Raw genomic sequence first — 12318 nt, forward strand, 5'->3', positions numbered from 1 at the left:
CTATTACACCATATTGTTATAACTGCTCTATTTTATCATTAGCTATTGTTGTTAATCTCTTACTGTGCCTAATTTATAAATTAAACTTTATCATAGGTGTATATGCCTAGGAAAAGACATAGTACATATAGGGTTTGGTACTATCCACCATTTCTGACATGCACTGGGGATCCTGGAACCGTGGATAGAAGGACTACTGTACAAAAACAATTAGCATGTTTCACTGCAGTGAGACTCCTGATTTTATATAAAACTGTATCTTTTTGGTCATTTTGTTTGTCTTTTAACAAAGAGAGTAGGTGTGGTCTCTCCTACATTGCTGTCCTATTGAAAACTAGGGATGAATTCATTAATTTGATAATTAAGTGCCTACTGGTTGCCAGGCACTGTTCTGGGTGCTTGGGATACAGCAATGAACAAAACAGGTAACATTCCCTGCCCCCAGTGAGCATATATTCTAGTGTGAGGAAAGACAAACATTAAAGCATCAGGTAGTGAAAAGTGCTGAAGTCAGACCAAACAATGACGGAGAGCATTTTTTTGTCTAGAGGAGGTCACGTGTACCTTACTGTTCATTATTCCACAGCAGCTTGATGGTGAAAACAGGTTCTGCTCCCACAACCATGTGGACTTTCATGAATGAGCAGCAGGGCTGCCGTATGTCGAGTACACACACAGCTGCGAAGTGTGCAGAGGACAGCTCCCCCTGCACCTCCACTGAAATTTGAATTTATGGAAACATGCAGCTTCTATGTTCTCTACTTTTGCAGGAAATTGGAAAACTAGGACCAAAATCAATCATACAAAAATTGAGTATTTTAAAGCCACTTATCTATGAGTTTTTGACCAATTATCTAGATTTTTAAAAAATTCTCCCTTCAATTTTAAATTTCTCTATTGGACATTTATCCAGTTTTCTTACTGAGTAACCTCTATTTCATCTGATAGAAGCAATCCTATTTTATCACATTCAAATGATAATGAAATTCAGTGCTTATGCATCAACTATGTCTTATCCTAATGCTTGAAAACATATGTAAACATGCTTTCTGCAAAGAAAGATACGTCTCCATAAAACAGAATCATTAAGGGCAAAAAAAAAAAAAAAAAAGGAAAGTCAGTTAGCCGATCAAATACTAGGCAAGGCATTTTTACTCTTCTTGAATGTATATACAACCCTGAACATTTGAGATTATTCCATTGTTTAATGATACTGACACAGTTACAGAATATAAATAACCTGTCTGAAATCACAGAACTAGTAAATGTCACAGCTAAAAGACAAATTCAGATCCAACCCCAAAGGTATTTCTAATATGTTGCCCAGACCAAAAGCAAACCACTTATTCACACTAAACCATCTTCTAACAGTTGCTGGATACTGGCAACTATATATCTTACATATCTCTCCTACATCAGATGTAGGAGGTGTGTTTTTATAACACAAATTTGCAAATGTTATCTGTGAAAATGAAGATTTATGTTTTTAAAAGGCAAATAATTAAGTGATTAAGGCAGCTTTATTATTCTAAAAATTAAACTTGATAGAATATCCACATAAAGAAACTTCTAGAAAAGAAAATAAAGTGATAAAAGTTACTCCCTGAAATGTAGTTTATAAAGTTCCAATGCCTGTATTTTCTCTGTAAAGCCTATGTGTGACTCACTGTTTACATAACATGAAAATGAGAGCATTCTGGTAAGGGAAAACATAACTGGGCAGCACAAATAATGTTTCTGATAAAAAAAAAAAAAACAAAATAAAAAAAGCAATAAGTAGGCAAGATGTGATCTTTCTTTTTAATAAGCAAACAACAGCACTCCCCAAATACACCTCTCTAAATAGAAAAGCAACCATTTTTTCAAAAACCCCGATCTGATCTAGACATAAATATTAAGAGGGCTAAGAAATCATCAATAAATTATATACTGAAATTTTTTTTTTTGGAGAGCAGCATAATTGTGTATGTTTGTCTAGTTTGCTACTGTTCAGCTTCTCACTTTGTTTTTGTCAAAAAAAAAAAAGAAATATGGAAAATAGAGAATGATGATGGTTTGCCTTTAATTTTCAAGGAAACTATCACACGGCTCTAGGACGTGAAGGCAGAAGTATAAATCCATAGTTTATAAAGCAAATATCATTTTATTTAATTAAATTCCCACTCCTTTTTCTAAGGACATGAAAACAATGATAAAAAAAAAAAAAGTTCTATTAGATTTCCTACTCTGTACTTCCACTTGTTACAAGTATTAATTTGTCAAAATGGATGTAAAGATTGCCTGATTACTGAATGTCCTTACTAAGGTTTTCAAGACACATTTTGAGCCCAAGAACTTACAGTCCAGTTTAGTGCCTTCCATGCTAAAATCCTTCTTTCTTGAATATCCTGCAACATATCTGCATGTCTCCCTCTTCTTGCTTTGCGTCTCTCAGCCAGGCAAAGACCAAATATCAGTGAAGGGGCCGTTTAATCATGCTAAGTATTATCTCTCACACAGCGTGAGGTAGCTCAGGAGGAGAGCAAAGGGTGGTGAGACATACGACTCGACAGCCACTGTTTTTAAACAGTAACCATGTTCACTGAACCAAGTAAAAACTGGGAAAGGCGTCTGTTCAAAAAAGCCAGTGAAGCTCAAATGGCTATGGGCTGGGAGTAGGGGAGGCTTTTCCTGGTTAAGAAATGGTTGCTAAACATCAGCTCGGTCTCAGGGATTCAAACTCAGAGACCCCAAACAGAATGCACATTAAACATACACTAAAAACTTAATTGTTTACCAAAATCATCTAAATATTACATACTATTTCTCCAGACTTTCTGTCTTTGGGCTTCCTGATGCATTAACAATGTCATTTAAAACCCTGAGGGTTATGGCTGATTTTGTTCCCATACTAAAAGCATCTGAAAAAGGCGATCATTTAAAATCAGTCAGGCAGAGTGGCCTCTGTTCTCCCTTCACTGCTGAGAACAGACACGGAGTCACTGAGAAAGTGTATGGAATGACGTTTAGGTGCCCTGTTCAGAACGTCCAAAAACTTGACTTGCTTTTAGCAAGTTCTGAATAATTCTGAAGGCTTTCACAGGGGAGAGGAAAAAGCAGTGAATTTAAATGCTAAAGTTTTAGAAGTTATTTCTATATACGTTAAATATTGGTCCTCAGAGTTTACCTTTTTTTAAGTCAGTGATATATTACATTGTAAACTGTGAACTCAACATGTCTACTACACTTTTGACTTGGGATTATCTTTAAAAGGGCTTTTTGTTTAGGGTCATAGAATGGGAACCGAGGAGAAAGGATCAGGTTAAATCCTTGCCCTGCCCTCATAGCATTTAAAAACATGTGACCTGGGGGCCAAAACACTTTGATTAAAACCAATTAACTTAATGAGTTTGGGTGAGCAGTGGGCCCAATGTGAAAAGGAAAACACAATTTTTAGAAGAAAATAAAACCTGCCAAACCCCTCTGAACTAGCCCCTTTGAGCAGCTGGACCTGACCCAAAAAAGAGACTGGCCACTCATGGTTTCTAAGACATGTGAGGGTGAAACGCGGGCACTGGACTTGGCAACTAACCTTGTTAATACCCTTGGAACTACAGACTCCTTAGGAGGAGCCAGTGGAGTGCCAGATCCAGCCCAGCACCACCCCTACAGCCCCAGGGACCCAGCATCAGAGGGTATGACCACCACTCCCCACCCACTCCATTTTCAAAAGTAGCCCATATAGACACGGGCAACACCTCGCGTGCACGGCTTCTCCACCTTGGTACTACTGACTTTTTTTTCTTTTTATCCTTCTTATGGTACTGATACTGACATTTTAGACTGGATAATTCTTTGTTGTGAGTGGCAGCTGAAACTTATTGATCATCTATTATGTGTCAGATATTATTCTAAGGGCTTTTGCACAGATGAACTGGTCTACTCTCACAATAACCCCATTATGATGCCAGTTTTACAGATGAGGAAACTCTGAGATACAGAAGAACTGTTGAAGATGTTAAGTGGGAGACTCTTAATCCCTATACAGATGCTGCTCAACTTACAATGGGGTTATGTCCTGATAAGCCCATTATAAGTTAAAAATATTGTAAAGTGAAAAAGCATTTAATACACCTAACCTACTGAATATCATAGCTTAGCCTAGCCTACCTTAAATGTGCTAAGAACACTGACATTAGGCTACAGTTGGCAAAACCATCTAACACAAAGCTTATTTTATAATACAGTGTTGAATATCTCATGTAATTTATTTAACACTGTACCCAAAGTGAAAAACAGAATTGTTGTATGGGTACTCAAAGTGTGTTTTGTACTGCATGCCTATGGCTTTCACACCATCATAAAGCTGAAAACTCCTAAGTCGGGAACTGGCTGCACTATGTTCCACTGTAGCATCTACCCTCCCTCTAAGTAAGGAGGTGACTTCTCACTTCCGAGCAACAAAGGCATTCAGGCCAGTGCTGCCTGCTGATGGGAAATGACTGGTACCACAAGGAGAGAAGAAAGGCAGGGACAGACAGAGGACATTGTGTGGAGACAGTGCACCACTCTTCCCTTAGCAAAAACAGTTTGGTTTTTTTTTTTAAACTAAATGGTGGTGAATTCATCCAGAAAAACAGCTGAATGCCAACAAGAGAGAAAAGAGAATAAAGGTTTTTGTATATGACAAGTGGCTCAAGCCAATTTCTTGGTCCCAGTGCATGCAGCAGTGGGTACTGTCAATTACGCATTATCTTAAACTGTACACTGCACAGTCACTGTCGTAGAAACAGGCATGATCCTAAATCATTCTTGGTATTTTCTCAAGATTAAGGTATCAGCTTATCACCCCACTTTTGGTTTCATTCTCTTTTCTTTTCTTTCTTTCTTTCCCTCCCTCCCTCCCTGGCTTCCTTTTCTTCCTTCCTCCCTCCCTCCTTTCTTGCTTGCTTGCTTGCTTTCTCTTTCCTGTCTCTCTCTCTCTCTCTCACTCACTCTCTCTCTCTCTTTCTTTGAAGGTCCCACTCTGTCACCGAGGCTGCAGTGCAGTGGTGTGATCTTGGCTCACTGCAACCTCTGCCTCCTGGGCTCAAGTGATCCTCCCATCTCAGCCTGTCGAGTAGCTGGGACCACAGGGGCATGCCACCATGCCCAGCTTTTTTTTTTTTTGGTAGAGAAGGGGTTTTGCCATGTTGCCATGTTGCCCAGGCTGGTCTTGAACTCCTGGCTCAAGCAATCCTCCTGTGTTAGCCTCCCAAAGTGCTGGGATTACAGGCATGAGCCACTGCGCCCGGCCTGGTTTCATTTTCAATATACTATATAGCAAAACAACATCAGTGCTGGATACTGGCAGATGGATGAAGCCCAAACTGATAGCTTACAATTTAATGTAAAGAAATGGAAATCAAGGGGAAATAAAAATTGGTTCAAGTCAAGATCACACAATAATCCCTAACAAATATAAAATTACACCTAACCTACTGAATATGGGAGTTGGTGAATTATAAACTTGACTACAGAGGAGTTCAGGGAGAACTCTGCGGGGCCACATCCTCCCCTTTTGTGCATGAATTCATTGCCTACTTGCTTTCTTCAGAGTCGTTCTAACCCTGCTCTCTAGTCAAGTTCATGATTCAACAGCTCTTTCCTCCATTCTTAAGGCTATGTTGCTACCCTTGAAACTGAAGAAAGCCTTGTCTTGCCCTAGTAACACGTGGAGGCTGTTCACATCCTTTCCGATTCTCTCTCATCAAATCTGCAATCTGACACCTTGCTCTTTTTTGTTCTTTCTTCTTTCCTGTTTCTCTCTCTTAACTTTTGGCTACTAATAGAGAAACTGGTTTTTGTAAAACAGGAACTCTGAAGTTGCAGCAAGAATTCCATGAGGTTATGAGATATGCAGTAGTATTCCTGCTTATTGTCTCCTCCCCAGCTTTCCTGAGGTATAATTGGCAAATAAAAATTGTATCTATTTAGGGTGTACAACATAATGATGTGCTCTACATATACACTATGAAACAATTACCACAATCTAGTTAATTAACACTTCCATCACCTCCCATAGTTCTCATTTTGTGTGTGTGGTAAGAACACAAGATCTACTCTCTTAGCAAATTCAAGGTATACAATATAGTATTGTTAATTATAGTCACCATGCTGTACATTAGGTTTCCAGAATTTAGTCATCCTGCCTGAGATTTTGTACCCTTTGGCCAACATCTCATTTTCCCCACCCTCCTCTGCTTGCTTTCAACAAAGCTTTATTCCACAAAGAATTGTGTCCTCCTGCATTCTTTTGTATTCCTTAGAACACATCAGAGGTGGCAGGAGTAGAAGGTGTATGTGTGTGCGTTTTCGTGTGTGTGTGATAGTGAACGTAAAAATGAAAAGATGAAGATCTAGTTGTTCTACCAGATAACTGAAAGCATATGGATAGGCTAAGCACTTCCTCTGGGAAAAAAAAGAAATGCACTTACAGTGTATTCTCATTATTTACAAGAATTTAAAAATTTTTTCCTTGCAGAGTTTCACATATTTTACACTAGAATCATACATACTAAATGTCGTTATCATCATTATCAAAATGGTACAGTTTAAACTCTTGGTGTTTGGTAGAATTGTGTTTATCTAACATAAATGCCAGGGAGCTTGGCTATTGTTATTTTAAGAGGCAAATGCTGAGAAACAGATTTCACTTATGTTTTATTTATGGTTATAGAAAAGTAAAAGCAGAGATTCATTTTATAAAGAAGATGGTGCTTTTTTTTGCTGAAAAATTGAAAAGCTAAAAGCACACATATAATATACGTTATTAAAGGACCCTGTTCACCCAGGGTATCATTTGCTCTAAGCTGATTATGATCACGGGAGGTCTTACTTGAACACATCTGAATTGTCTCAAATTTCAATGGCAGCCCAGGATTACTGCAGCACATCTCTTGCTCTGGACTCCCTTCTTAATCGTAGTTCTTTATTTGCCATTGCTTTTGTGTTTGAAAAGTAGTAAGTGGAGCTTTTGGAGGGTTTTCGTTTGCTTTCAACATTTACAATGTAATCTGGCACTCAGGTTTTACTTTCCTTCTCAACAGTTATCTTACTCTCTTTTCTTTTTCCTTTAGAGAGTCTCTAGAGGACACACTCTTCAAGATGCTGGAAAAGGAAGTTGCTGGGGTTTTTTTTTAAGCCCAAGATTTATAGTACCTTGGACAGTGACAAAAGCTACCCATGCTGTTTATTTAGGAGACATTTACTTGATTCAGTTACCAACGTACCCTGCATGTGATTGTTTCTCAAAATCTGCATTTACATTTCCCTGGAATCTTGCACGCAGTCCTCAAATTGCAGAAACATCTAAACTTCACAAAAGCAGACAAAACTATAACAAGAGATACTTTTATTTTCTATATTAATACTTTTCTACTCTGCCTGTAATCAAGGCTTCCCACTCTTCTTCCTACCCTTACTACAGGCATATCACTAGCTATGACCGGCTTTCCTGTGGCACTTGTGAGACTCATACTGGTTTAGGGATAATTACAATGAAGCCACTTTTAAATGTTTATGATTGAAGCAAAAGTTCCTATGGAACATTGCAGCAAAATCAGGTTGCCCAGTCTGGATTATTGGGGCTGAAACCCGGGAAGAGTCAAACGCTAGACTCTTTCTAGCAACAGTCAATTGTTTCTTTCAACGGAAAGAATTTCTGCCAAAATACTATTTCTCAACCATTTTTTTTTTTTTACAACAGCTCAAAGATTTAATTGTCCCCTTTCACATGGGAAACTTGTAGTCAAATATTATCTGAACTCGCTACCTTTTCCTGTTAATTTCTACAAATTAATTACAAAGTATTTCAGAGAGGATTTCACTGATACAGAGGATTAATGGGAGACCCTGACAGCTGGAGTCCTATGTTAGATTAGAAATTAAAATAAGGAACTTGACCTACTTTCAAAAGGGACATTTGTTAATTTCCTTAAACCAAACCAATGTAATCTTTCAGTTATTTGCCTTCAGAATATGGGGCTAAAATACCTGTGTCATCACAGGGAACAAAAATACATTATCTGTATGTACAAGAAACTCTTGGACAAAATACCTTTGACTTTAAAAAACACACATAATTTGATGTTTCCTTTTCGGTATATCCCAGGCTATGAACTTCACTCATTGTTCCCAACCACTAGCCCTAGATAATACACTCTCCTTAGTGAGTAGCAGCCAGTAATGCCACAATGAAACTGGGGAATAGAGGGAAGAAAAAAGTCAAGTCTAATATACCCAAAAGAAGAAATTCTTCCTTATAACCTAATTTGCATGCAGCCTACTTGACAGCCTAGGCTCAAACCAGCATTACCACTTTGCTTCCAGCTTTAGCCTACCAACTCATTCCTATAACTTGTCAGATTAGTCTCCCTTAAAAAACAAAAGAAACAAAACAAAACAAAACAAAAACAGCTCAAGTAGCTCATCATTCCCCTGCTCAAATCATATCTTCCAAGTGCCCACTAAATCAAGGTCACTGCAATGTCTTTCCTTCTACTTTTCAAGAATTATTTCCCATTCCCAGATATCCCATGGTTTTACAGAATGTGTGTACTTGCTATTCCTTTAACATGCCTCATGATTTCCTTGTCTATTTCCTCCTTTCATGCTGGCTCTTCTTTCCACCTGAAATGTCTCTTCAATCATCTCTGTTAAATCTTCCAAACACATCAAGAGCCAAGGTACATGCCCTCACCCTCCCTAAAGTACATCTCAGTTCTCCCAAACAGAAGTGCTTGTCTTCTCTCTATAGAAGCCACAAACACATTGTGGCTAACACTAACAGCATTACCACAGGAGGAGAGGGTTATCACACTCATCTGTTTAGTCCCTGAAAGGCTCTGTGTATAGCTCAAGAAACGCCCTGAACTGCAATGGCCTACCTTCCAGTATGAGTCAATTCCAGTGGCACTGGTATATAATAACAAGCTGCAATCTCAAAGTTCAGACATAACTGCTTTAAATATTTTAGTATCTGTTCTTGCAGATTTTTTTAAAGTATAAATATGTACATGTGTATAATATAAAAATGGGATCTTCCATGTAAAACTATTTTAGAATCTGTTTGATATCTGACATCTTCCATGTAAAAAGTATGTTTCTAAAATGCCTTTATTAATGGTAATATTGAATTGTAGGGAAGCACTAACTTATGTAGCAGATTCCCAAAATCACACTGTTTCCAATTTTTCAATGTTATAAAGCAAGGCTGCCTATAGAGCTGTGCAAACTTTATCAATGTCTGAAGGTTAAATTCCTCAAGAGGAATTGCTAAATGTTTGGTTAGGAACATTTAAAAAGAATTGTGATATATTTTGCCAAAGAGAACCCTTATTGCTTCATCCTGATTGATGGTAGTGATTCATTTACTAGTGTCTCTCATTTACCAAATGCCTGCTGTGTTCCAGGAGCTGTTCTTCAAGACTCTTACATCCACTGGATGGAGACAGATAATATATGAGAGAACAGGTTAATAAATCAGATCAATATTATGAAAAAAACAATATTGGGGGTGGGAGGAGATGTTTGTGGGGGTGGTCAGGGAGGGCCTCTCTGAGAAAGTAGCAGTACAGGTTAAAGAGGACCCAGTAATTCCAAAAGCCAAGAGATGAGTGCTTCAGACAGAGGGATGAGTAAGGGCAAAGACCCTGAGGCTAGAGTGAAAATGAATATTAAGAGGGTGGAAAGAAAGTCACTCTGGGTTAAAAAGTGGTGAGAAAGAACAAATGCAGGGAATTGTAGTTCATATTAAAGATTTTATATTAACACCAATGGGAAACCTTTGGCAGATAAAAGGCTTTAAGGAGAAGAGTGCCAAAATCTGTCCTATTAGTCTAAAAGGTGACTTGTTGCTGTGTAGAGACTGACTGGAGGTCAGGCTGCACATGGCAGGGGCGAGTGTAGAGCAGTGAGCCCAGTTCAGTCACTGACGTCATAATCTGGGGAGACAGCAGATGTGGTTTGGACCAGAAATGGACATAAGTAGACAACTGTGATACTTTGGAGGTAGAGCCAACAGCGCTTATTAATGGATTGGATGACACCTGGCAGTTGGCTGAGTACTACTGCAACAGAGCGGCCTGAGCACCAAACAAGTGTGAGGAAAAGAATCAAGAAAGAAAAGAAGACGCATCAAAAAGGTAAAATCTGTGACAATGTGACAAAGATGTAATCATACTGTCTCTCTATATTTTACATAGTTTATTATATAAATATTGTCTTCTATGCTGCATGTCAGTCTAAAACGTGTGTGCGTGTGTGTGTGTGTGTGTGTGTGTGTGTGTGTGTGAGACAGCATCTTGTTCTGTCACCCAGGCTGGAGTGCAGTGGCACGATCTCAGCTCACGGCAATCTCCCCCTGGCCTCAAGTGATCCTCCCACCTCAGCCTCCCAAGTAGCTGGGACCGCGGGTGCACACCACTATGCTTGGCTAATTTTTGTATTTTGGGTAGAGATGGGGTTTTGCTATGTTGCCAGGCTTGTCTTGAACTCCTGACCTCAAGCAACCTGCCCGCCTCAGTTTCCCAAAGTCTGGGATTACATGCATGAGCCATCATACCCGGCCAATCTAAAATTTTTATAATTACTTTCCATGTCAATAAAAACTCTTCATAGATGTACCAAATATACTAGGTATGTTCACCTTCTGTACATTCAAGTTATTTCAATTTTTACTATGACTTTATACATAAAGCTTTAACGCAGATTAGATTGCAAGGGGAATCAGTAGGTCAAAAGTAGGAATAGCTTTAGGGCTTTAATACCTAGCACCCAAAATAATTTCCTGACAGTTTTTACCAGTTTACTCTCTTACCAACACTGTAGGTGAGTTACTATCTAAATGTATTGCATATTCTCATTAAAAGCAAACACAAATCTTGGTATAGCATTTATAAAAAGGTTGTAAACATAAATTATATAATTGAACATACAAGAGAATTAGCATTTTTGGAGAATATATTATCATTTTAATATAAATGTTGCCAGTAGTACTGTAGATTCTCTAACAAAAGCATCTCTACTGAAAACAGTTATATAAACTCTCAGATTAGAGCTCTTACTATTAACTACTGAGAGCAGATCAGCCTTCTTGATGTGTTGATCTTTAAACTTTCTTTTAAATGTAGTAAACATACTGCTAAACAACATCGTGTTCAACCTCCTGTGATTTAAATAATCTGCTACAAAGTTAATATGCCAGAGTTTTAGTATCAAAAATTATAATCAGTTATGAAAGGTATATGAGAAAGTTGGTTTAGTTAATTTTTATTTTTATTTTTTCAGGATGGAGGAATCCTTTATTTTTATATGCTTTGACAAAGAAGTTTTCAATACACAATCTTCCCAAAGGAGAAGAGAGAACATGAAAATCAGCCTTTAGCCATCATCAGCAGCTCTACTCGGGGCAGGATCCTCCTTGCCCAGGTGGCAGTGAAGCGGGTATACGTCCCTTCCTTTATGAGCGCAATCTGCTGTTTCCTTTTTCTTTTTTTGAGACAGAGTCTCGCTCTGTCGCCCAGGCTGGAGGGCAGTGGCGCGATCTCGGCTCACTGCAAGCTCCGCCTCCCGGGTTCACGCCATTCTCCTGCCTCAGCCTCAGGAGAAGCTGGGACTACAGGCTCCCGCCACCACGCCCGGCTAATTTATTTTGTATTTTTAGTAGAGACAGGGTTTCACCGTGTTCGCCAGGATGGTCTCGATCTCCTGACCTCGTGATCCGCCCGCCTCGGCCTCCCACAGCGCTAGGATTACAGGCGTGAGCCACCGCGCCCGGCCAGTCTGCTGCTTCTTGATGGTACTTATGTTTCATCATTTTCTGCTGAAACATACATTCTATGAAACCATCAAATTGTATCTTGTATTCTTTCTCTGCCTAGATACTACCAATTCCACACGTACATTCTTTTTTGAAAGCATAGCATTGAGCAGAAAGCTTGTGGGGCAATTCAGCATGGACTGTTTTCCAGTGATCTTTGTTATGGTCCAGTCTTTTCTGCACATCAAATAAATGTAACGTGTCCTGCACAGTGCCTTTGTCTCCTCCCTAGCCTGGTTTAATTTACTTGAGTGCGCACTATGCAAAGGGATCATGCTTTGCTTTTGACACTAGGACCCATGTAACATGGGGCATGTCATTTATTCTCAACAGCTGTGCTGTCCAGTAGGGTAGCCTCCAGCCACATGTGCCTATTTAAATTTAAACTAATTAAAAATTCAGTTTCTTAGTTGCAGTAGCCACAGTTTAGATAATTTCTAAAGTACCTTCTAGAATTAAATTCTAATGATTTTTGTGGC

General features: G+C 38.8%; 1 protein-coding gene across 21 annotated transcripts in view; it reads right to left on the reverse strand.

Annotated features, from left to right (window-relative positions):
• Nucleotides 1–12318, reverse strand: part of MAP7 (microtubule associated protein 7) — a 211693-nt gene that overhangs the window by 124367 nt on the left and 75008 nt on the right. Inside the window, exon 1 of one of the 21 annotated variants that reach the window (XM_073022509.1) lies at nucleotides 2340–2656. The exons of 19 other annotated variants lie outside the window; for them this stretch is intronic. In XM_073022509.1, coding sequence (XP_072878610.1) covers nucleotides 2340–2361 — 22 coding nt within the window. In that variant the 5' untranslated portion in view covers nucleotides 2362–2656. Of the gene's footprint in view, nucleotides 1–2339; nucleotides 2657–12318 lie in introns of those variants that run through there. One more of the 21 variants, XM_073022515.1, reaches the window with a different exon arrangement.

Source organism: Chlorocebus sabaeus, chromosome 13 (assembly GCF_047675955.1).
Source record: "Chlorocebus sabaeus isolate Y175 chromosome 13, mChlSab1.0.hap1, whole genome shotgun sequence".
NCBI classification, from domain to species: domain Eukaryota; kingdom Metazoa; phylum Chordata; class Mammalia; order Primates; family Cercopithecidae; genus Chlorocebus; species Chlorocebus sabaeus.